The 25754-nt window shown below is 38.4% G+C and overlaps 1 protein-coding gene across 8 annotated transcripts in view; it reads left to right on the top strand.

Moving 5' to 3' along the window:
• LOC117164423 (venom dipeptidyl peptidase 4) overlaps positions 1 to 25754 on the top strand; it is a 304125-nt gene that overhangs the window by 218441 nt on the left and 59930 nt on the right. For all 8 annotated transcript variants that reach the window (XM_033347471.2, XM_033347462.2, XM_076623954.1 and 5 more), the window contains 3 exons: positions 1782 to 1951; positions 12326 to 12565; positions 14036 to 14271. In XM_033347471.2, the coding sequence (XP_033203362.1) occupies positions 1782 to 1951; positions 12326 to 12565; positions 14036 to 14271 (646 nt within the window). The remainder of the gene's footprint in view (positions 1 to 1781; positions 1952 to 12325; positions 12566 to 14035; positions 14272 to 25754) is intronic.

Genomic DNA, 25754 nt, shown 5'->3' with positions numbered 1-25754 from the left:
GCAAGAAAATGCGTTTCTCTGTGAGCCGCATCTTTATACAGACAGGGTGTTTCAAAAAGAATCATATTTGGAGAATTTCCATTTAATAGAAATATGCAGGAAAGCTTAGTAAACGCTAATCGTGATATTCAATCGATATTAATTAATATCACACGCAGTGAGAGAAAAAGATATTTGTATACTTAAATCGTAGAATATTTTCCATATTAGTATGTTTCAGGTCATTTTATAACTAATACAATCGTTCTCATATATCAGATCTAATGAAGAATTACCTGTCGACAATCGATCAGTGATGAATCTTTCCGTATATTTCATAATTCATTGCCTGCTTCTATTAAGCTTTCGATTCCAATCTTTTAAAATTCAGGTTACTAGACGAAAATTGTCAGTGTTTGAAACCGAACACTTTCGAAAAATCGCATTACTTACGGGATAACCGAATATAATAAATATGCAGGTGAAAAGTTATGTAAATTAATATTTATATTAAAATTAATAGCGAAATTAATCAGCCACTTTGATTCATGTTCATTAAGGTCTTTGTACGTATTTTAACGAGTATTACGCGTTGCTAAAATTTGACCCGAATTTTATCCACCAGAGCGAAAGGCATGAAACGCGAGTAATGAAATAGAGACGAAGCTTCGCCGGCTGATTCATTGACTCGCACTGCTAGCAAGATTAAATTCTCTATGTCTTGAAAAATAAGCCTCAAACGACATTTTTATATACGAACTCTTCTCATTATCTTGATTTCTAGCGTCATGCCTTTTAAATATCTCACACATTTTCTTTAACACACATTGTACAATATAAACTTTTCCCCTCGTGTTTCATCCCCGGTTTTATTTTCATCTCTTCTCTTTACTTTCGTGCGTCGTCTAGTTGTTTATTTAACGAGAATAATTACACGAAAAGGCGAAGTGTACCGTGAATATGGCATTTCCTTGTTGCAAGAGAGAGAGATATTTTTCTGAGCAAACTTCTTTCGTGGACAGTTGAAACGCTCTCCAGAGAAACGTATTTTTCGAACGATGTCTCGCGTCGAATATAATTCCTCGTCTTCGTGTGTTCTCCTTTCTGTTTGTCCGTTAAAGGAGCACGATTTAAGAGAATAATTTCCGGGAGTGAACAGCGAATTCGTTTATACGAATTCGGTTTTGTCGTAGAAACGGCCGTATTACGAGAAGAATATTTTCTTGAATAAACGATATGGCTGCGATATGGTAGATTGTCTTCACCAAATATGCTTCTTCCAATTTCATACATATGTATCGTATCAAATAAACGATAACTTTTTAATAAAAACACCGCGACCGTAAGCTACTCCAATAACGAAATACATATCGGGAATTTTAGCCTGAAACAGAGGAAAATTTACATTAATGAGGCGATCGACTGCAATCACTGCGAAACTTGATATTCAAATTCTCGCAAAAATATATAATTTCTAAATATTGTGAGTTATAGATTAAATCAAGTACATCGTTATTTTACAATATCGGTCAAAGGGAAAGAAGAAAAATAGTAAAAAGATCAGGAATGTTCGTCATAAGCGTAGATTTCAAATTCCGAAATTTCCGCTTTGCTAGTTTAATTCGCTAGATGGATAAATTCGTTGCAACAAATGCACCATATAAATCACACTTACACCCACTGCGTTTGAATCAAAGAATTCCAAGCTTGTACGCTGTATGCACACGAGTAACAACCGCAAATAATATGTATGTAGCATGTTATCGTAAACCGCGGTCTAACGATTGTTCGTTCCATTTCAGAGGAGGTGTTCGGCTCGAACAAGGCTTTATGGTTCTCTCCAAGCGGCAGTAAACTGGCCTTCGGTTACTTCGACGACTCCCATACACCGATCATAACGATACCGTTTTACGGCTACCCAGGAAGCCTGACGTTCCAGTACACGTCCGCGATCTCGATCCATTATCCCAAGGTAAGCGTTCGCATGGAAAACTGCATGCAGATAAGAACCGGCTCGACTTCGTTTTCGGGGTACATTGAATTTATGATTTTCTTTATAGCGTACGATATTTGTCGAGTAGAGTCAAAAAATAGTAGTTTCATGGTGCTGCACAGTGCGGAATTTGAACGAGGATTCGAGGCAAAAATCAAAATTCGCTGGTCACGTTCGCACATACGTAGGCAACGTTCGCACGTTCAACAGTGCTGCATTTGAAAGAGGATTTGGCACAGAGATTAAGAGATGCATATAATGCGCGGTTTTCCTGACATTTAATGTCGGAGAATTCGACGTGACAGCCTATTTGTGTCCTATCTTTGTTAGTATTTTCTCTGCTCCCTGGCTCGGTTGAAATATCTTGAATATTTATTTCTTTGCATAACCGTACACTATGGCGTTTGAGTAAACAGTGCGGATACCGGGAACGAGCTTCCTAACTTTTCTTAAGTGACACGCAGAGATTATTTATCCTCTCTGCCGTTTCGTGGCGACATTTAGCAAGGAACAGAGTTTTCACGTAACTTTTAACATTTTCTTGGAATAAATACGACGAGAAATCGATTTTTCAACCGAGTCGCGATTACGAATGGATTTGACTAAAAAATAAAGAGTATCCAGTTTGTAGTAGAAATCACTGCATAGCAATGCGATATAATATCCTGTTGACGCAGAGGAATCAAAATTACAGGATGGTTTGAACCTACACCTTACGTCTACAGAATCTTTTATTTATCTACTTATTTCGTATAACAGGAAAGGAATTTCTATCAGAGTTTCCGAGAGTTTCCCTTTAAACAGTCAATTACATTATGATGATAATAAAAATCCAAGGAAGAAGTGAAAAAAATGTGCATACTCATAGAGGTCGTAAAATGTATGAATTTGATACGTCTGACGTAGCGAAGAAATTAAAAGTACACTTTGTCATGATATTATTTCTGTAATTATAATTCGAGCATGTTTATCCATAAACAACATATTCTTTGAATATGATGTTATTCAACATTACGGACACTAATATTAATAACAATAATATTGAACGTAATCCGAGCTTAACGCAAAGTTACGTCATCAAAGAGTCAGAAATTTTGTGTGACCCGAAAGAAAATTTAACCAAAGGAAGAATCTTGTTGCGGCCTGTCTCGCATTCTGTTTGATGTTTCACGCTATCGCGGAGCTATACGAAAACTACGCTAGCTGGGTTGACGCTTGAAGACGCGTAGCTTTTGTGCTTTCTAGAGACTACATCGAATTTTAGAAAATAATTTGACGCGTGCACAAAGCGAAAAGCGAGCGTGCAACGAATATGCGTACGTGTCTTCGGTCAGCTTTCGCTCCTTTTCCGGTTATTTCAAGCAGAAAGCTTTATAGAAGTTAAGAGAGGATGAAATGTGGAAGGAATTCAAGGTACTGACGTTTTAAATAGAATCGCGATAAAGTTGAAATTTGGTGAATGGATTAGAAATGGTTGGATTAGAATTTTCCATACTGTGTGAAATTAAACGTAACGTTGAAGCAAAATTTAACTGTTTTATTATAGTCCAACCTCCATGAAATAAAATTTTTGTTCTGTGCTTCAGATCATCTTTTTGTCAGAGCGTAAACGTTATTTCTTTCTGAAAGAAATATGGAATATGAAATTGCTAGAAATTTGAACGTTATTTCTTTTGGAAATCTAGGCACGGATATAAAGTATTCAGCTTGTTATTCCAGATATATTATGGTCATTATTTTACAGTTTCTGACAGCACCGTTAATATTCAGTCGGTTTAAACAGCGTCTACTAGTTTTTTTCAGAAAAATGCTGGAAGTAATATGTGAATTGAATTAATTTCTTTTCAATTTAGTCTCCAAATTAAAAAGAACGGTTTATCATATTGGGAAACGTCGTATCAAGCGATCCAGACATATCTATGCTAAAAAAAAAAAAGAAATAAAGGTGCAGCTACTCACGAAACGCGCTGAATTTTATATTTCAGCGTTTATGGACACCAACAGCAGTCGAAGGATTAAAAATCATTAAAGATATCTGTTCGCTCTAGAGTATTTCTATTTGTCCTGATATTCTCTTTCTTGGGAATTTTTTTCACGTTCAGACCTACCTGAATCTAGCTCGTACTACAAATCGAACAATTTTCGATGATGTTGCCTTTGGCTTTTTTTTACCAAAACTCCGCGCACATATTAAAAGACCAACTGACACAGAAGCATCTCTGGGTACTGGCGTTTCTCGAAACAGCAACAAAAAAGGAGATTGATATCGTCCGTGCGAGTTACGCATACCCACCGCGAGATTACATCGGAAAAACTTTGAATCCGCTGGATATTTCGTCCACGTGCATGTTCCTCCGTGGGTTAAAATAAGGGTCCAAGCAACCGAAACAAAACACCAGGGAATTAATATCATCCGCTCGTGTTGCCAGTTTCCCCGGCTATTTTACCGGTTGAAGGAAAACAAAGAGAGAAAAGGGAGAGAGAGAGAGAGAGAGAGAAAGAGAGCGAGGAAGGTCGCTCTAATTTTTGTCTTTTCTGCGAAACTCCGCGAGCTAACTGAAAGCTGCGTGTCTATTTAATGCTTCGAGTTGAAACGTTCTTTTTTTCTCTCCCTTTCTCTGGTCGCTGGTTTTTTCGTTTCGTTAACAAACTACCAGAGGACCACCGGTTTCTCGTGGACGCGTCGTTTAAATGACAACCAGGTCCAGTAAGTTAGGTACAACTCGTTCATAAGTATTAGAACACCTGCTGACTTTGTACAGGCATTGTAGTCAATTCACATTGTTAGGGAAATTAATTAATAATAAATTAGAGGAGGACAATTAGCTCGGCTAGGATTTCGTGCAACGTGACGATACTTTAAGTTAACTTTGTTACAGACAGGCTGCCCGAACGAGACGAAAGAGAGCATCTAAATAACCTTGCTTCTCGTGAAATGAAAAGCTTTTATGATACAGTTTGAATGGCCTGAAAAAAGGAATACCATGAAGCGCAAATTTTCTCGCAGAATCATTCTTTTTTCATTTTTTCAAGCTTGTTAGTATTTGCTATCCGACGAGTGTGCGTTCTATTGTATCTGATAACTCGTGATCTTATATATAAATGGCGACATATTTATTACGATATTGAACCTCCAAACGAGGTTCGACAATTTTCTATCGATTCGTCAAATTTACAGTGTCCTCCATCGAACGTCCCATTTTGAATGTCCCAATTACAAAAAGGGACGAGTCCCGAACAAAAATTACGCAGCAATAAAATTACATACAGCCCACCGTTAACTCCAGTGGCTTTTCATTGCAACTTCTAACGAGTCCGGTTTTCTAGGCAACTTCAACTTACGCAATTTAATTCGCGCAATCGTAGCGTGGTTAACAACACTGTTCCGTTTCATCGTTAAAGCTCACCGACCTGTGTAACCATGTTGCATACAACGCCTTCGAGGTGTTACTCTTTCCCTAAGGATTTTCCGTCAGGCTGATTCATTTGTCTTTTCGGTTTATAAAAAGCTTCTTTAACTTTCTTTGGTCTTCCACGAGGTAGTTAAAGATTGTTATTAAGTTACACAGAGAAAGAGAGAGAGAAAGAGAGAGGTGGTTGGTTTGAAAATTGCTTCGTTGCCGAGGGTAACCACGTGTTGGCAGCCACTTAATCTCCGTGACGGATGAGTATGAAATATGTACGTGGCCAAGCATACTTGCGAAATGTGGCCGTCAGTCGCCACCGTTTACTATGTATCAATTACCCCTGGAAACTCCATAAGCCAAGTACTCCCTGGAAAAACTTGGCGAATGGTTTTCATTTTCGAGTAAAAAGTGTCTACGAAAAAGTATCGACACACAGTCTTCTAAGGAATTCATTTTCCAACGAAATTTTTTTATCGGGTTCTATACAGCTCGTACTCGTAGCATGAAATTTTTGTAGTCGTATAAGAGTACTATGACTGTTGATAAGAAATTTAACACACTTGAACTCGATTAATTAGTAAGTAGATGTTACAGTAATGTACGTACTTTAACGTAAGCAACGCAATGTTGTGTAACGTCGATTTGTTGAATTTCGAGAGATTTCCTCTACTTTGCTTCAAACTGAACATACTTCCTTGAGTTGCTTGGGGATTCTGACTCTGTTACGTGATTCGTTTAATTTTGTGTAATTTAGTATCGCTTGGTGTACTGTGAGCGGTAGGTCGCAGGGTTCGCAACACGGAGCAGCTTCTCGTTGTAATAGAAATTTGTGCGTTAGTCTTCTGTGTCCAATTAGCAGTCTGAGTAGCTTCACTTGATCTCTTCTATTGTACTCTACTTTTATTAGTAAGCGTAACTGCTTGAAATTTTCTGGAATTTTGCATCGTTGCCTTCGATTTTTTTTTTTTTTTTGTGTAATTATTAAACTCGATGATCCTTCTTCAACTTTATGTAGAATTTTTAATTCTTCGGGAAGTATATATATTCATTAGTTCATTAAAAACAGTCCCATTTTTTGCTTAGCTTTTTATGAATAGTGGGATATGTTTTAACACACCTCGAAAAGTTGAAGTTACTCGTAGTCAGACAGTTTAATTTTTAGAATTTTGTTTATTCGCTTGACAATGCTATGCACCAAAGGTAAATGCGTAAATAAGTGAAAACAAAAATTTATACAAATCAAAACGCATTAGTAAGTTGTCAACACTGCTGTGATTAAGGTTGGCGAATTGTGTGGTGCAGTGAATTGTTCTCTTCCATAACTGTATACGCTGTTTCTTTTCTTAAAATCTATTACGAGTGAACAAAATATTTTATAATAAAAAAAAGTATTACTTGATGTTTAACACTAATGTCGAATTTAACACTGATCTTATTCTGTGCAACTTGAGCTCTTATTTTCTTTAAAATCGCCAGCCTCAAATGTTTCTCAGAAGCTTGCTACAAAAATCAAAGGCGCGAAAGAAAATTTCCTTGCTTTCAAAGAAATAGTTTGGAACATTCTTCTATGCAGTCCAATTTCTCGGAACTTTATCAAACTTAGACTATAAAAGTAGTGACAGAAAGATATGAATGGAAATGCAACTATTCCACACACGTATCCTGATAAAAAAAAAAAAAGATCCATTTAGCGAAGATTGAGAAAAATTGTTCCTCCCTTCTGCCAGACCGTTTCTGGCATCGCACAGAAGGAATCGAAGATTTCGAAGAGATCCGCAAGTCGAATACACGAGGATCTCCGCGCGATTTTCGCAGCGTAAATTTTACCTTGATGTCTGAAGAATTCTCGGAGATCTTCGAAATTCTGCTACAGCAGAGGCTCGGTCGGAGTTGACGGTGAAAGAGATGAAAGGGAACCAGCATACGGTCGAAGAGGGCAGAAGCTAGCGTCTGTGTAATTTTTAATGGGTTTTTAGAAAGCAGGATTGATGCCGGTGATGGACAACAGCAAATATTGCCCGGTGAGGAAACTGCTGCAAGTTTACCTGAGCGATGAATAACGTCGTCCCTCTTTAATGGGGTTGCTTCCTTGCGCCTAGTACTCGTGGATCCTTTGCAATTCAGACAAGGGACGGATCGTGTATTTAAGCTTTGTTTGGCAAGAGACAAACTACGCTATCAACTTTTCATTCGATACGATCCGAGAAGCGATCGTTTGCAAGCTAAGTTTGAAGTTCAGCCATGTAAATAAAGAGAATTAAAATGCAATTAAGTGAGCGTCAGCAACTTTATTGGTATATGCGAAGATAATACGCGACAGTCGTGATAAATCTTTTGACATAGTTGAGAAGAAGGGAACGATTAGTTAGATGCAAAGAGTGTAAGAGTACACCGATTAAATGTTAATCTACACCGAGGACGCACATCTTTCGTTTTATATTATTCCATCGAATTTTCTATGATCCATTTTGTTCTATTTCTATTCCTATGGTCATACATAATTCAATAAATTAATATGAAAGAAAAGACGTTATGCGTCTATTATTTCCTTGTAAAACAAAAGAAACCTCTGGGACAACCTAAAATTTGGACACTCACCGTGGAAAATTTTCATGTTCGTATTATACAAAACGTTTTGATAATCCAAGGAGCGAAACAAGTCTCCGTAATTCAGAAATAATTACCTCGATTTTCAAAGAGGTAAATTTATACAAATTTTTATCGACGGAATTTCGCTCCTCTCGGAGGATAAACCGAGTTTAAATGACCTGAACAATGTTCCACGGATTCGATCAATACCGGAGGATGAAACGACGAAATTCTGACGTGAAGAGGTAACAGGCGTTCCGGCATGCATACTAACAAACCCAGAAATCCAGTGGTAAGAAAAACTGTAACAAAACCAAATAACAGAGCCGGGAAGGAGAAAAAGCAACTACGCAAGTAAAACGGGGAAAAAGCTCTTGACGGGGGAAAAAATGGGGACGGCGAGGATTCCCGGTGGTCGTTCGACCAACATCTTCGGTGCGTTCTCTTTTTTTCCAAGTACGTGTCCGCGAAAACTCATTTTCCGCCGGACAAAGTGGCCTACTTTGATACTCGTCACGAATCTCAAGTCCGTGGGAGCAAAGAGTCCATTTAAAGATTACAAAGATTGCACAATGAAGAGAAGATTGAGAAGAAGAAAGAAAGCAAACGGATAAAGAATAGTTAAAGGACCAATCTGACGGACAAGGAGAGAAAGCAGAAGAGAGGATTCGAGGCCTCGATACCGGAGAAGATTTAAATTTCCATTTCCTAGACCGATACACCTTCCTCGAGGCGACGTCTCTTACCGCGCCGGCACGCTTTCTTCGTGTTCTGAAATGATTTTTTCTCCGGCGATTCACTCGTCCGTGGCTTCGTCGATTTTAACCAGACGGAAGAACGCTCGATTTCGCGAAACGAGACGCGTTTCGTTCCTGCCTGCCAGCTGCATTTTTCTTTGTTTCGATGAATGTTGCAACAAGGACGCTTTATTCTCGAGTATCATGGAAAGGCTAGTACCTTGTTTGCTCGTGAGTATTCTTGCCTTCGAGCCTTCTACAAAAGCGAAATGAAAGCGGTTGGAATGTTAAGACGCGGTAAAGTAAATATCAAATTGTAGTTCCACGTTTATTCGAAGCGTTGCCACGTGCATGGGAAATAAAATTTATGAAATTTCGCTTCGCTTCTTTTTTAAATACGCCGTATGTTCTCTCCACTTTTTTTCATAGAACGGCGGTAGTGTAGGTTCCGTGAAAATAGGGGAAAATATGTTGTATAAATAGAGAGGCGTAAATGTTTTAGTGAAAGTTGTAACAGAAATTGTAAGAAAAATATGGAATGATAATAGTGGACTAGGTTTTTGTTTAAGCAAGTTGGTATCTATAAATTATATCGACAATGAAAGTAAAAAATAATGGGATGGTTTTTTGTTTGATTAAGGTACAGATAAATCGATATTTGCGCCAGCTTTATTTGTGAATACGCTGTTGCAAGTTGATTTATATGAAATGTATGGAATTTATTATATTACGAATTCGTTTGCCGATTTTCTTTAATCCGATTTTAGCAAAAGTGTTGATCCTGATGCTAAAAGTCGTTTTTCGGTGTCAATCAAAACTTATCCTGCCTGATAAATTCAATATGAAAAAGTGGAGTATCGAACAATAGATTACATCGATGAATTTTAGAATGCGAGAATGCGGCATAATAATCGCTGGAAGCGTCAGTAATTCCACAGTTCTACACGGCTATATATTTCGAACAATGCTCACCGATTTCCCCATAATAAATTTCAGGCGCATTGACTCGTTTCCTACCCAATTGCCCCTCTGATTTTTTGCTTTCAGCCATCCCTTTTTTCTACGTTCCATCTACCTTTTTCGTTCCTCGTTCTCAAACGCCGCCCAATCTAAAGTATCCTCTCCTTTCTGTTTTTTCCGCTCGGGAGTCTCGAACATATTTCTTCCCTCTTTTATTTCGGCCGTCGTTCCCTATGCATTTTTCAACCCTTCGGTGCCATAGTCTTGTTGATTTGCGGTAAACCACGGTATGGCCCGTTTTCTAGAAAAATATCGTTCACCTGGCCATTTATAAACCAAATTCTTTGCTTTTCTCTTCCCCTTTCACCTTCTATTTATTTTTCTTTTTTCTTCTTGGTCATTCGTTCCCTATTCGTTCTCATCGCGCAATGGGAAAATGGGACGTTCATATTGTTAGTTAACTCGTTAAATGAAGTGGGTTATTGTTTTATTAAGCTACAAAAAATGCGTTAGAATAAATAAGCACGTGACAGAAAAGCGTGACTTGTCAGCGATTCTTATGCAAAATCATTTTTAGTTTTTTTTTTTTATTTATTTAATCAAGAAAATCTGATCAAAGATGGAATTCAAGTAAAAATTTGCCTCGTCAAGTATTGTACTTTGAATAAATTCAAACTTTGTCCTCTTTGTTGGACGATTATTCTCTTGGTTGTTTTCCACCATCCGAATTGGTGGAAAATTGTTACTTCGATGTTATCGTCGATTTTTTATCGCGTTTTACAAAGTCACTCGCAGAATATGAAACACGATTTCATTTCAATCGGTCGTGCATAAACATGCAGCATTTTGGAAATTTTATGCCCGGGTGCGCAGCGAAATTTTAATAAATGCGTTATTTAATTTCGTTGTTTGCCATCGTTTCGGAACCATTTGAAAATATTTCGTGAATTTTTAATTGCGTCCTGAACAGAACGACCTCGCAAGACTCTCACACGTCACAACATTGTCCGAAAAAATTTTATGAAATCACAGATCGAACAATGAACGCTCTTCATTGAAATATTTTCGTTGAAATATTTCCCTTTCAGAGATATTTCTAACAAGCATATCTGTTCGTCTACTGAGGTCTTAATTAATCGTAGTTTTAATTTAGTTTCGTATAGATTAATTTCTACGTCGAATTTTATTAACTCTGAAATCTTAAATCTACTAGAGCATAATTTAAGTGACGAAAAAATTCGCTGGAGCGATAAAAATAATTTGCCAGTGGCTCGTAAACAATTTGTTGATTAAATTCAGATTTTAGCAGCTTAAATATCACCATAGGAGCCAACTGTAGAAGCTCCACTATTAAGAGATCACGGACAGCGCATAAAAGTTTTATTTCACTTGCGCTCAAAAGTTTAGAGCACGTTAGTATTTCGAAAGAAATAATGACTTGCATATATAAATAAATATTTTACTAATGATATTGCTATTTTATAACGTTGCCACTGTAATTAATTATACTTATAAACGACACTCGTAACGATAGTATTCTTATTTCTCCTAAAGATACGCGAAATATTCGTATCATCTAAAATTCAAAGGCTGCTCCAAACATTTCACCGGAAGCGTATGTCGTCCCCTACTAAAAAATAATTGTCTTTTTTTTATTTCTCGGCCACTTGTGTACATACATCATTTGCCACGGCGACTGCTCGATTACCCAAGGAAAAAGTGGCGGCAATCGATCAAACGCTTCTCCAGGCTATAACTACCCCTCGAATTTTAATCCCGCTTGAATTTTCACGGAAGCTAATTACAGACGGAATAATTCAATTTTGATATGACATTCTGATTAAATTCTCGTTTTCGTGCGTCGAATAGGAAAACGCCGGGATTTATGTCATTCGTTCTTTAATATCCGCGCAGCAGAACGTACACTCTTTTCTGTTTCATCCTACGTTCGTTTTCTAACAGCAATAAAATCGTATTGCATGGAAGCCTCGCGACATTTCCGAGCGAAGAGAACGATAGAAGCGTTTAGAAATTCGCTAGTACATGTTCGTTGAATAAGATTGTAGAGGACGACGTTGCTTAATATATAATCTACGATTTTTGCGCGAGGCTTCAATATTCGGATGGCTGGCATAGTTGTCGCGTTTTAATCGCGATGGAAGTTTTATCAGTTCGATGGCGAATGCGTCTTTTACGTTCGACGCGACGGAATTCCAATAATCCGGACGATAAGCGTACGGCGACGCAATGGACGCGTCTTAATTTTATTAAAATCATACACATGCTTTCACGGAATTTGAAGAGAATCGAGCTGCCAAGTTTACCGAAATTCTTCTCCAATGAAAATACCAAAAAACGCAACGTCCATTCGCGTTTCAGCGACGTTTCCGCTAATCGACTTCAAAGTTCGAAAGTAAAGGACAATTGTCGCGTTGCTCGGAATTTCTATAATTTGAAAGGAATAGTTTGTCTGTAGCTTATCTTCAAAATTTACTTCCGACTTTTACTTACGTTTATTGTTTGTAAAATACTAGATTTTATAAAATTGTATAATTTCTATAGAAAGATAAGAACGAGCAACTTACGATTGTCGAACGTTGTTATTTGATAGAAGAAAATGAGGATTGACTGCAGGTTGACCAGTAATTTTATTGTTTCAGAGTGGCACGACCAATCCCACGGTGAAGCTGTTTTACGTCGACTTAGAAAAGGTGGTCCAAGGTAACGTGAGCTTAACTGAAATCGAACATCCGGACGAGTTAGCCTCCGAGGAACGGATTCTATCTGCCGTTGCTTTTCCTACGGACAATCTCGTGTACGCGACCTGGATGAACAGGGTGCAGAACGAGGCGTACTTCCGTTTCTGTTCCGTACACGATTCACTGCCAAATTGCACCACCGTACGTATACGATATTATACAGATATTTCATAATAATTGAGATTATTTATCATATATAAAAATTATTTTTATTGCTTTTATTTCCCAATTATTTTATTATGAATCTACTACTTTATTCGCATTGGATATACTACGTGGTGTGCGACACTTAAACAAGTCAAATGTATTGGAGTTCTAACTTGACTTCTACGAAGGGATAGTTGACACTCAAATTTCAACGAGTTTTTCTTCAGTGGTGTGCAAAATCGTTCGACCAAATAAATGTTTATATTCGAAAAACGGTATCGGAAAGAATTTTAAATAATAACGCGTAAAAGTAGTATGATAAGTAAAAGGAAATATAATGCACAAGCGCTATTACATAGTTATATAATATGGTTTAAAATTCTTTTAAATACCACTTTTGCAATATTTGAAAACTTTCGCACGCCACTGTAATTCAATTAATTTCTTTTTTTTTTCGCAAGAAGACACAATTCCGATAAGACTGTCAGGTTTGCCGATTTTTTGCTAGTCCAAGCTGACGACGCCAACAAGATGAATAAGAATTGGCGATCCGTCGCGTGGTTTTCCTTTAAAATTTCACGACGGTTTTATCGTCCGTAAAAGACCAACTTTCTCGGTTTAATTAGATTGGCGCTGCTGTTGGAAGTATCGCGATTCGTTTAATTCACGAAGCTTCGGGGGTGAGGAAGCTCAACTTGGTCAAGAGGGTGTTATTTCGTTTATTGTTTCACGAGCAAGTTTAGCGACAATGAGTTCGACTGAAGGTTACCTGCAACGTTTTTATCCTCCTGGTAATTTCTATTATTAGTAATCTTTATTAGCAATCTCAATTACAAGCAATTATTATTTTTCGTTGTTTTCTTAGTTTTATCGCCAGGTAATCATTACTTTCGATCGGTTCAGACGAATTTCATGCCAATAATTTCTCACTGGGATTTAAAATAAAAAAAATTTCGTTTTCTTAGAAAATCCTCTTCGTGCAAATTTTCCAATCCATTTCCTGTAACTCGTTTGCTACCAACGACGCACCGTATGCGTCGCCAGACTATATTTTGCAGCCGAGAAAAGAAGATGGCGTAGAATAAATATCGTAGAAAATATCGTGCAAATATTGCGCGAAATGAAATAGGAAAGTTTCGGGACGAAGCAAAAGATTTGGCCTACAGTCGTCATCGTGAGAATTTCGAAATCCTCCGGATACCTAAAGAATATCTTCCACGATTCGTATAAATCGTGTCGTGGGATGGGTTAAACCGCTTTCGCCTTTCGATTTCTCTCCCACAAGTCACCGTGAATGTCTAAAATCGCAAAATAATCCTCTGGATTCGCTCATCAATGGTAGAGTACCTCGACGATGCATGGAAAGAGGATACTGTGGAATTGAACGATGCGCAATTTTTCGCGACCGTTTTCACGGGAAGAGGAGGAATGGATGGGAAACGGGATGAAATATTCATCTTTCAGGCGCTGAAGCACTCGGAGAGGCATGGATGGGTCGAGCAGTTCGAACCACCGATGTTCACCGATGATGGCGATTCGTTCCTTACGATTCTGCCACAGAAGCAACACGATGCAAGTTACTGGAGGCATGCAGTCGCAATTACCAACGTTTCCTCTGGCAAGACGAGGAGCTTCGCTCTAACTTCCGGCCGGTTCGTCGTCACGGAGATAGTTTCCTGGGACCAGAAGAACTCTTACCTGTAAGTACAGGACTCCTTAGAACAGTTTGATCATTAACTTATTTGAAACTGGACTCTTGTGGTCAGACTTAACCGTGGAATATCACAGTGACTTTTAGTATCTTGTACCTTATTTATTTTTATTTCAACCATTTCTGATTGCAACGAACGACGACCTTCTCTTACCTGTATTTTACAGTATTGAATATCCAGTAATTTCGTAGAAATGTTGAAAATTTGCTAAATTGGGTCATACTGGAGGTTCGTAGCTCTAGGCTGTTAATTTTCAAAGTGCACACAGTAAGCGCAAATAGTGGCGTGGTTCGTATTCCAAAAGCGATATTTTTGAAATTTTTTTCATGACGCCTTTCAAATACAAAGCGAAAAAGCCTGGTTGAAAATTGCACGCGTCCCTTAACTTGAAGGATATTGGATTTATTTGAACAATTTCTGAAACGTTCGATAATTAATAGATTTCTCAACGCATCACGAGAGCGTAAATTTGTATAGAGAATACTGGAATCTGTGAGAGAATCTGCAGAAAGAAGTTTTCCATATTTCATCTGGGAAAAAGTAAAAATCGGAAATAGGAAATCTAAGGAACACTGGGAACGAGGAATGGAAAAACGTGTACCTGGTTGATGTAATTTTTGTGCAATTGTGTTTGCCGTGCTTTACCTGTTTCACGTTTCGCCTTTCAACGTGCCAAATAAAATGAAACGACCCGTTTGGTGTTCCAAACGAAAGTTATATGAGTTACCGCGAGTATAATTATATGCACAATACGTTGCGTTCGTATTTGTATGCGCGTAAATTCAGATGCACCAAGAGTCGTAGAAACTTTTAGGACGTTGCAAAATGCAACACGAAGAGACGAAGATTATTTAATCGCAGTTTGACGAACTTGTTTCGAGTGGTTGTTACGTACTACGATTATTAGCATATTTGGAATTGAACTCTTGTGGTGAGATTTAACATTTTGAGCAGGAGAGATAGTTTAGTTTGTACATGCTGCGTGGGCAACCTGAAATCCTCGAAATAAACAGTTCGCTTTGCAAGGAATTCTGATAAAACTGTACATCGTAATATAACACAGAAATACGTAAAAAAGTACAAAACTAAATAGAAAATACACTACGAAAATTCAACGAGGAATTCATTTGAACTTTCACATATATTTTGCCTATCGGTTTATCTTCGTATGATTTAACCTGGCCAGTTTCGAATAAGATAGTATTACCCATGGTCCATAAAATTTGCATTTTCGAGAGATTTCCGAACGCTCGAACCAAGCATAGATTCTGCCCCCTCGAAATATCCTGAATTGTGTGACAATCGTTCACAATGGGCTGGAGATTCAGATAAAGACCAGTCGAGACCCTTGCACTTATCGAAACGGTTCCTCAACATTCCCCAAACCTATGAAGATTCTCTAAATGTATATCGACGAAACAAACCCTTGAAACTGGTACTTGACGATTTCCTGTAAACCTGGAAAATCTTTCCCATCCACTTACGCTGACGATTCTTACGGCAGAACGTTCGAAATACCACTCAATGGAACGTTCCAGTTCCACTTTAGTTGCAACCAAATTTGACCAGTCACCTTCCCGATCCAATTACTTTGCCGACGTTCTGATTTCGTCACGCCCTTTCCAATTCCTCGATCCTTCCAAGCTACCCTTCGGTTTTCTTCGAAACTTCGTTTCCATCAGAGACTTGGCTGTTCGATAATTACACTGGCTGCTCAGTAATCGTGGCGTAATCGGCAAATGGAGTGATTCTACGTGAAAAAGTTAATCGCAGACGTAGAATACGATTCTTTTATACGATCTTTCGTTTTTCGATCAAATTCGGACATTTCTTTTAGTATACAGCGAGTATATTGTTGAGAATTGTGGATCTTAATCGTCGAAATAAAAGTAAAGAAACGCTAAGGTTACACTTAGAATTCATATTAAAATAGTTTTAGATTTATTTAATAAACGATTTCCAGGATCTTCGTCGATATACATTTGCACGCGTCTCAGCACTCTCTTTGTCTCACCATCTTCCATATCACATTGCCAATAGAACAGTTACATTCATCAGTTTTTCGAGATGCCGCGCACACACATATTACCACACACTTAGATATATTCACATGCGTGTGTCACTACTACGCGGCCAATCTGGTTTAGCACACAAAATGTTATCTAAATATATATAAATTGTGAATTTTGGTTATTTTTCTACTCAGGATGTTTACCATACTGACCCATTTTCGGAAATTATCGCATTGTTCTATATTTCTTCTTTCATATACTTACTCTTATCCGCCAATGTACATTCTTAGAATGTTTTTACGTTCGATAGGAAAATATTTCAGAATCTTTGTTAAACTCGTCGGAGGTTGCGAAAAGAAATTTATGGAAATATCGGATTTCTGTTAAATAAACAGCTAGAGTGTAGTTGGCTAAAAAAGAAGTAACTTTTGATTAAATTCATTGATGAAAACGACATGATATTGAGTACAAAAATGGATACGTCGTTATTTCAGGCATGAATTGAATTTCATGGGTAAACTCGATATGCGGAAAATTCGATTTTTCATCTTCGTTATTAAAAATCCTCTGAAAACAATGGAGCGTTCGATAGAGAAATAAATTGGGCATCGTTTTGGACATGAATTACACAGAAACTTTGAATACAGAAATAATCTTCCCAAAGCAAATTAATTTCCTGGAACACCATGAATATCAAACATATAGCGTTTAAACAGATGATGAATACCATTCAAGGTTGTTCTGTAGGGAAATGAGATTGAATTGGGCGGCCGGTGCACACAGTATCAATGGCTAACGGTGCGTTTACGTGATAAATGATAACGCTCTTTGGATGGCCGCTGCCTGTGGCAGACGTTTGCCCCGTGATTCCATGGGAATCCCCAATAACGCGTCCCCCTGGCGTAATATCCTTTCTTAGTCGTATTTTATCGAGAAATAATGAAAGCACGTAGCTAAGTCGGCGTACTTAACGTCCACGTTCGAACGTCTTTTCCCGATCGTTGCAAAGATTTAACGTCCGAGAAACTGGCATCCACTGGGAACTGTCTGTGATAAGAACCAAGTAATTTTCGTTTCAGTAGAGCAATCGATAATTACACAGGGTATCTCAGTAATCGCGATTCAATTGGTAAACAGTAAATGGTATTGGAAAATACACGTCGAAGGTATGAAACAACATTTTTTTCACACGACGTTTCATTTTCGAGGAAAATGGAGTTTGAAAATCTGTCGAATATATTAGTCGAATCTGTTGTCGATCGTAAGCGAAGCGATCGGTATTGAATAATCGAAAAAAAACGTTATTTTATATGAATTAACAGAAGAAGATTTTGTTCATAAGATATTTCGTTGCTGGGAAAAACAAGCTTGAAAATCTTTTAAATACGTGCACCGGCCGATATACTTCACGTACAACGAAACTTCAAACGAACAAATTTTATTCTACACGTTCGACTTACTTTCGCACATAGAACAACCTCCTACCTTATTTAGTCGTAGCCAGTTGGTAATTAGCCAAGTTCATTTGCTATGTAAATGGAATTCTACTGCACACCTAGAAAATTATCCAGATGGAAACACTATCGAGAAAAGCATCGTGCTACAAGCGGTATAGGTACGCGATGAAGGATTGATGGTTATTCAAGACCCTGGCTCACCTTGAGCCAATATCGCGTAATACCTTGAAAATTGTGCTTAAACGAGCCAATATTTTTATTCGACGCTCGGTACACAGGGGAGAAAGAAGTTGATTTTCCTCTTAGCGTCTTAACGTGTTCAATATCGGCGACGCCGGGGAATCGCCTTTGGGAGATCCGAAGGGAAGAAAAATAGGCAAACGAAAAAATCGCGTTTAATTCTGCTACGTTTCAAAGAGAAAGGTTAATAAGCGGCGATGCAAATAACGGCCGGTCGAAGTTTCGTACAAAAGCTTCTCTACCCTCCCCTCTTTTTCAACTCCCACTTTCCACTGGATACGCTGCTATCCAATGCTCGCGTTAGTTTCACTCGTGTAATTATGCAACCTCGATTATTACGCTAATTGGCACGCTACGCGAAAACGTACGCGTTTGTTTGCTCGTGCATGCTCCTGCAAATGTGTCGCGTCGAAATTGCGAGCGAATGTCGTTGCTGGCGAAAGGCTGCCTTTTAAGAGAATTCCAAACGCAGTTTCAGTGAAATTAAACCTTTTTCTTTTTTACCATGATCAGGTTGCTACATAACGTGGACGGTTTTTTTGAAATTTAAGGAACTATATTTCATAGAATATTTAATAATGGAATGTTTCAGGTAGAAATTATTAACTCGTCTCTGAAAGTAGACATTTATAATTGTTAATTTATATAGAGAATTTATAACGTAGATCGCGAGCCCGAAGATTCCATCTGGATTCCAATGACGTTAATTGGAATCGTTTAAAATTTCCGATATAATTTTCACATATCTTTTTTTACAACAATTTCCAAATTTCCCTTTGTTTTCCGTTCTTTCGTCTTGTTTCCACTTATTTAGAGTTTCTGACTCGTATCGCGCGCTTCAAGATTTTTTACAGATCCTGGTAACATCAATTATATTCGAAAATTATTAAATCCTTTCGTCTCTCTTTCCAATCGTCGTCATCTTGCCAATTGAATTCTGAAATCAACGAACAATCGACTAATAATAATAATCAATCAAAGTACCGGGAACCTTCTTTTATTTCTATCTAATTTAATCTAATTTGATCGATGCCTGCAGCGAATCTGTTCATGGATAAAAGCTAACGTGGCAAGTTCACTTAGGTTAATTATTATCGAGCTGGTATTCATGGACTGAGGCAGAGTCGTGCACGATGCGACTGGCCTAAATAACGATCGACATTTTTCTCCTCTTCTTCTCTTTTTTTTTTTTTTTCATGATGATGAAAGCGACGAACGATGATATTCGGTGGATAACCGGAACTACGTGTGTTATACCCTGTGAGTTTCTTTTCCGGTTTAATTAACGGAAGAACCGTGACTGGCCGTTTGGAAAACCCTGGCTAAATTTCGTAGAATTTGTTTTTCGAGAGAACCACAGCGACAGTTGGTAGTTGGTTGGATTAAGAAGCAATTTGGGAGTTGCTCGTGCAGATTGTTATCTCGGAAAGAAGTTGAAGAAGAAGGAAAGGGATCTTGTGTTAGAAAGTATTCTGCTTCTCGAGGAATTCTTAGGCTGCCTTGGCGAGATCTTTTAATCTCTTGACCACCGCTGCAATTTTCTTCTACCAACAACGACCAATTATTTATTGTACGAGGTTGTTAGAGAAGAAAGAAATTACGATGCTTGTACAATGTTAAAGATTAAATTCGTCCGAAGGTAAAATTCAATAATTAAAAACTTTAGCAGCAGTGTAAGTTACAGTACGAGTTCTACCAGCGAACGATGGCTGCACTTTTATTGATTAAAAAAAGAAATTGAAATACTTGTACGATGTGCCGTTATAATTAAGTTCGTTAGCGATCATAAGAAGCAAAATTTCCTAATAAAAAACTTTAGCAGAAGTGTAGGTTAAAGTACAAGTTTGGCCGAGTAAATTAGACGGTTTATAGGTACGTCGAGTTAGTACCATAAGCGGCAGTAGTATAGCCCGTACATGGTCAGACCGCTCCAACTATAAGCGAAACTATATGGAAGCTCCTTAAGTGGAACTTGCACACTTTAGTATTCCATTTTTTGCTATATTCTGGATGAACTTCCACTTATGCACCTATCAATTTTAGTAAAATTTTATTTATCGGTGGCACTTGTTATCTTTCACGCTTTTAATTCTATTTCTCTACTATTATTTTACTAACGAATTATTCTTTGTCGATTAATCGAGATATTTGTGAAAGTTTCATGCAATTGAACATACCTAATTTTTCTACGAAATTTTTATATAAAACATAAATTCATTAATTAATCAACATTTGAACTATCAAACCAGTTAAAATGGTGGACTACAGATTTCAAGTTCCTTGGAATTATTTAAAATATACAAGCGCTTTTTCAACGCAGACTTTTGTTAATTAATTGATTGATATATTACAATTTGTCGCAGTAATTAACAAACAAAATATATTTAACATCGATTTTTCAAATAAAATCCCATGTAGAAAGATGTTGCATATTTCCAATTTAATTTTTCACGGAATATCACCTGTCACTGGTTGTATCGTAATTACTAGAACACTCTGTATGCACGTATTTATCGTCATCGTACCACTCTGATTACACTAATCCATATATAATACATTTAACTAAATACATTAAAGATCGATAGTGCCATCATTAAACAAGTTAGACCATCAGAAACACACTAGTCACACGTCGAGAGTGCACTCGAGCTTCGTCCATATAGCTCATCATCGTTGGCACGCATTCGAATCTCGTTAAACGACACTCGAATGCCGAACATCATTTCAACAACGCGTTGTTCAAATTTGAACGTCGACGCGAATCGTCGAGGATCGTTTCACCCACTTCCCATTTCCTTGGCCAATTCCTCCATCGCTCGAAAACATCTTAACCCAAGCAGAAAGTTTTAGATTTTCAATATTTACGGTAGTCGATGGACGACGTGCTTTTGATTTTTCTGCATCAATGTTGCACGTTGCACTTTCTCCTCTTCGCTTCTTCTCAAACTTTTACATCTCCCCTGGAGAAGTACGCTCGGTACATAAAGTTAACTGTTTCGAAGAAGTACAGTTTCCAGAGATTTTCTGATCAGATGTCGCGGTCGCTCTTGGTTCAGCAGGATCAATCGCGTTATGCGTCGCACTTTCCCTTCTTCGCTTCTTCGGAAACTTTCAGGTCTGCCGCGAGGAAGCGAACCGTAACGTTCACGAATCGTTGGCGCAAAAGTGCAACGCACGACACGATTGATCCGAAAAAAGACCGCCACATCTAACCAGAAAGCGTGGTGAAATTGGCGAACGCGCAATTAAGTTCTTCCCTTGGCGCCAGCTCGGCAGCCACTTTCCAGTTTGGTCCTTTACTTTGCAAATTACTTTCGTGCCGTTTCGCGGCCTCTATCTTTCGCTACATCAAGCGGATATCTCCACCGTGTCTCGCATAGTTTCCACATGGCCGGTCCAACGCGGAGCCCGCGATCGTGGAGTCCGCGATCCTCCGAGGTGTTAATTCACTAGCCATCCCAGCCAGAGTTTCCGCGGAGTTACGCCGACTCCAATTAAGCTGATGGCAACCGGGTAAATTGCGACCCGACCAACTGGAGTCACTCTGTAACGACCTCATCGTCGCCTTTCTTTTCGCAAATTTTTTTTTTTTTATTAGTTGGAGGGAACTCACGGCGATCTCTGTAATTGTTTTTCGAATAATGAGAGGAATTGGCGAGTCGAAGATAATCGCGCGTTTACGCGTTTGGTGTTACATATCGTGACGCATATGGTGCGTCGATTCGATCATTCCAGTTGGATGGAGAAGTTGGCGTTTGTAAAATTGTTGGTGTATTGTGGTAATGGAATCGAGGGATTTTTTTCAAAGACGAAACTCGTTAAAACGTTAACTGGCACGCGAATTTTATATATTTTATATTTAACAGGAATAACATTTAATCCTCGCAAAATATTTCATTGTATTCGCACACACTTTCCTCGTAATGCTATCTAAATCATTCGCATTGTTGAACATTTTGTTAGTCCACGCAATCTATCTTGTTTTGATCGTCGCAGAAAAATTTAATGAAACGTCAACGTGTGAAACTTGTTTGCGAGGAGATTGTTTCATACTAAAATTAAATTTCTTAAATAATAATATATATAATAATAATAGAATAAATTTTCTAAAATTAATTAACTCTCGGAAGAATCAAAACGAAAGGCGAACGGGAAGATACAGGGAAAAAACAAGTTTTTCATAAAAAAAAAAACGTCGCTCAATTTACAGAACTCAATTTTCCATCCCCATCTATCGCCATAAAGCTTTCGTTTCGAAAAGGTAGAAATCCCGAAAGGTAGAAAGGTAGAAAGGTAGAAAGGGAATGAATAAAAAATCCGTGTTATATATATCAAGTTTGTAAAATGAACGAACATTAATTACCTCGTATTTGTCTTTTGGTACAAACTCGGACGTCTGTAGGAAGATCGTTTAATTTTCTTCGATAATTCGGAAGATGTTCGAAGCGTAACGAGTTGGTTGACACACTTAATAGGAGACAAGGGAAAGTTTAAATGATAAGTTCGTATTAAATCATTCCGCAAGATCGATAAAGGAAATTGGAAATTATTTGGGATATCTTGGATCTTGAGTGGGTGAATTGCGGAGGCCGCGGAACCGGAAAGGCTCTCGGGAAACTGTTCTGGGACTCGAACTCGAGCCTACTCCATCAGAAAGTACGCCGGTATTGCCCCGTTGAGACCTCGACCCTCCTTTCTCTATCCTTCCCGGATGAATTTACCGTTTTTGGAAACATTTCTAATCCCCGAACTTTTTGATTTATCTTCCATCGAGAAATAGTACTGGAACGTAATTTAATTCCCAGGTTTAAAACGGTTCCGCTAAAAATATCCGATAAAACCGGGGCTTTTGATCACAACAAAACGATGAAATTTCGTTAGAAACAAAAAAAGGTACAAGACTGTCCTAGATTTAAATTTAGATTTTGCTGTCCGTTTGTAGTTCGATATGTACGAACCAGTGCAACATTGACCAATCGACGTGATGTTTGTGCCATTTCTAATAATATAAAAAATATTCCAAACGAAAGGCAAAATTCGTTGTTATCGAGCGAAGAGCGTATCGCTCTGAAAAATAGTGAAAAACAGGGAAATTGTATTTCGTTTAGTAAAAATCGAGGTTGTCTTCTTTGTACGAAATGCTGTGTATGCTTTTTTTTTTATATCGTTACGTTTCTAGACGTTTCTAGATTTATACGAACTTTAAAAATATTAAAACCAAAATAGATATGTTCCATTTAAAAGAAAAAAAGAAAAAAAAAAGAGTAGAACTTACATAATAAACGTTCGTATCTATAACTCCTCGCACGACCATAATCGGCGTTAAACACGAAAGGAGGGTCAATTGTATTCATAGAAATATAAATTTACATAAACATCCGCAACAAACTAATATATCATCGCTGGAAGCGTTATCTTGAACCAATCAGGCTTATCTGGTTAGCAACGAACGGCGTCTGGATATACTAATCGTTGATAACGATTCTTAAATTTATTTTCGGTTGTCCTTAACGTCCCCTATATGGCCGGGCAATGAATAATGGAATAGCTGGAGCGATATTTCAGTGAGAAAATCACGCGAACCGCGATAATACGGTCCATTTCTGCGTCATGGCGGCCTAACAAAGTGCCCGGCTACTTTACACCATTTATGGTCGCCAGTGCGCGGCTGCCATAGCACGGACTCGTTAATCTAACAGGTGACATAACGCTGGAACGACGTGCACTCCAAGTGTACCAAGTATATTGCTCGTGTGACGTGCACTGCGCAGGTGAACACGTTCATTAAACTGATTAAATCGGGGCTAAGGAGGTAGTATCAAAGGATGCTGCATAATTCAGAACCTGTAAAGGAGCATCCGCCTTTTCTTCCCCAAAATCCCGGACCTGGCTGCCAAACGACGCCCATGGCTCGTATTATACCATTTAATCCTACGATCGCTACAATTACGTAACAAAAGTCACGATTCTTTCGTTGATTGACTCGCTTCCGAACTTTGCGTCGTACAGGTGATTCGAAAATGTATTTACATCCGCAACTAACTAAGATAACATAATCGTCTAATCTAGTGACAGCGATGAGCTAAATGTTTCTGACTTTGCGATTGTTTCATTAAAAGAAGAGAAAGAGGATAAACTTGCATACACATCTATAGACTAACGATGACAATGAGCCAAATGTGTCTAATTTCAGAAAGTATTGACTATTTTATCGAAAAAGGAAAGTGAATTTGTTCTCTGGAAGAAGAAGATGACTTTGTAAAAAACGTAGGTGGTCTAGCGACGACGATGGTTTGGACGTCTCCAGCTTTGGGAAAGTTTGGCTATTTTATTGGAAAGAGAATATGAATTTATTCTTTCAAAAGGCAAAACGAACATGCATAAAAAAGTAAACCAAAGGTCCTCGACTTGCTAAAGTTCCAGGCTCTTGTAAGATACTGAACAAGGATTTTCCGCGAAGAAGCCAGGATCCTCGAGCTTCATCTTGATACCTGGCCAAAAATTCGTTGAAAATACCGCGCCTCTGCTAAGACCGACAGGACAAAGCTTGGGGTGGCGATGAAAGGGGGAATTCTTAGCGAGAAGGTGCGAAGCAATGACATGCAAACTCAATCGCCTCGGTGAAAACCACACTGCCTCTCCCACCCCCGAAATCTCACGAGTCGTTAGCATTCGCGAAAGTGGCTGTCGCCTGACGTGTTCCACTTGCAGGATCAAAGAAAATTCTGCTGTGCGCTATGTTGCTCCGCAAGAAATTCGAAGCACACGGGTTGGTACCATGTTTTCGAACGTGTCTGCTCGACTCGAGTCGCGAGCCGTGACATAAAATCAACCGTCCCTTTTCCCAAGTCACCTCTTTCGATATATCGGTGAAACAAAGGGCTGGAGTGTCGCGTTTCCTGTCACTGTAAGTCGCACCTATATTTAATGAAGCTAACTTCGTTAGACATTGGCACGCGTTATACGGAAACAACGGGTGGCGCGTAACGCGCATGAATTAATCATTAGGACGTTGTAAACAGCGCAGCCTGGTTCTCAAACGCGGCTAGTTAGCAATGTGTTTACGCTGTTCGGGCCTCGACAACTAAGAATGTTTCGTCACCTGGTGGCTATGCGACTGCTAATGGCCTGTCGGTAATTCGTTGTTGCGTTTGGTTCTAACAGCGCTGGCCTGCTGAAATTTACAACGCGAATGCCTGATAAGTTTGGAAACCTCATAACCGGACTGTGAATATTTATACATGTGCGATGTTACCGTTGTCCAGACGTTTAGAAACCTCATAAACGCGCTGTCAATGTTTATGCACGTTTGTATTATTTCTGTGAAAGCGACTGAAAGAGCAAGGCCTGCGCATACAGATTTCTTTCGTCCGCATTTTTGCATCGTTCGAGTCGACGAACGTCCAGCATTCTTCGATAGATTTTTCTACACAAGACTATTTTAGAAAACTGACTTTCGTTTTTACACATTTTTCGTTGTCGTAGGATTGATTGAATATTCATGTTCAATCAGAATATTTAGATTCAATTTTATTTATATGAAAATTTCGTGCCTCATAAAGCGAACTTAAGGAATATGATTAACTTAAATATTTCAAATTCTCATTTTCGTCTTATATTTAATCAGCAATAAGTCACGACGTTTTCCTTATGATTCTCTTTGGCGAAACGCGATTGAGAGGTTTGGCCGGATTTTTTTAAACCACGTCGAGCGACTGTGATTGAGCAAAGGCAGCGAAGAGGAGAGCAAAGGTTGGAGGCC

The sequence above is a fragment of the Bombus vancouverensis genome, chromosome 13 (genome assembly GCF_051014615.1).
Source record: "Bombus vancouverensis nearcticus chromosome 13, iyBomVanc1_principal, whole genome shotgun sequence".
NCBI lineage: Eukaryota > Metazoa > Arthropoda > Insecta > Hymenoptera > Apidae > Bombus > Bombus vancouverensis.
The sequence above is the reverse complement of the archived record's forward strand: the minus strand, read 5'-3'. Positions and strand labels throughout refer to the sequence as shown.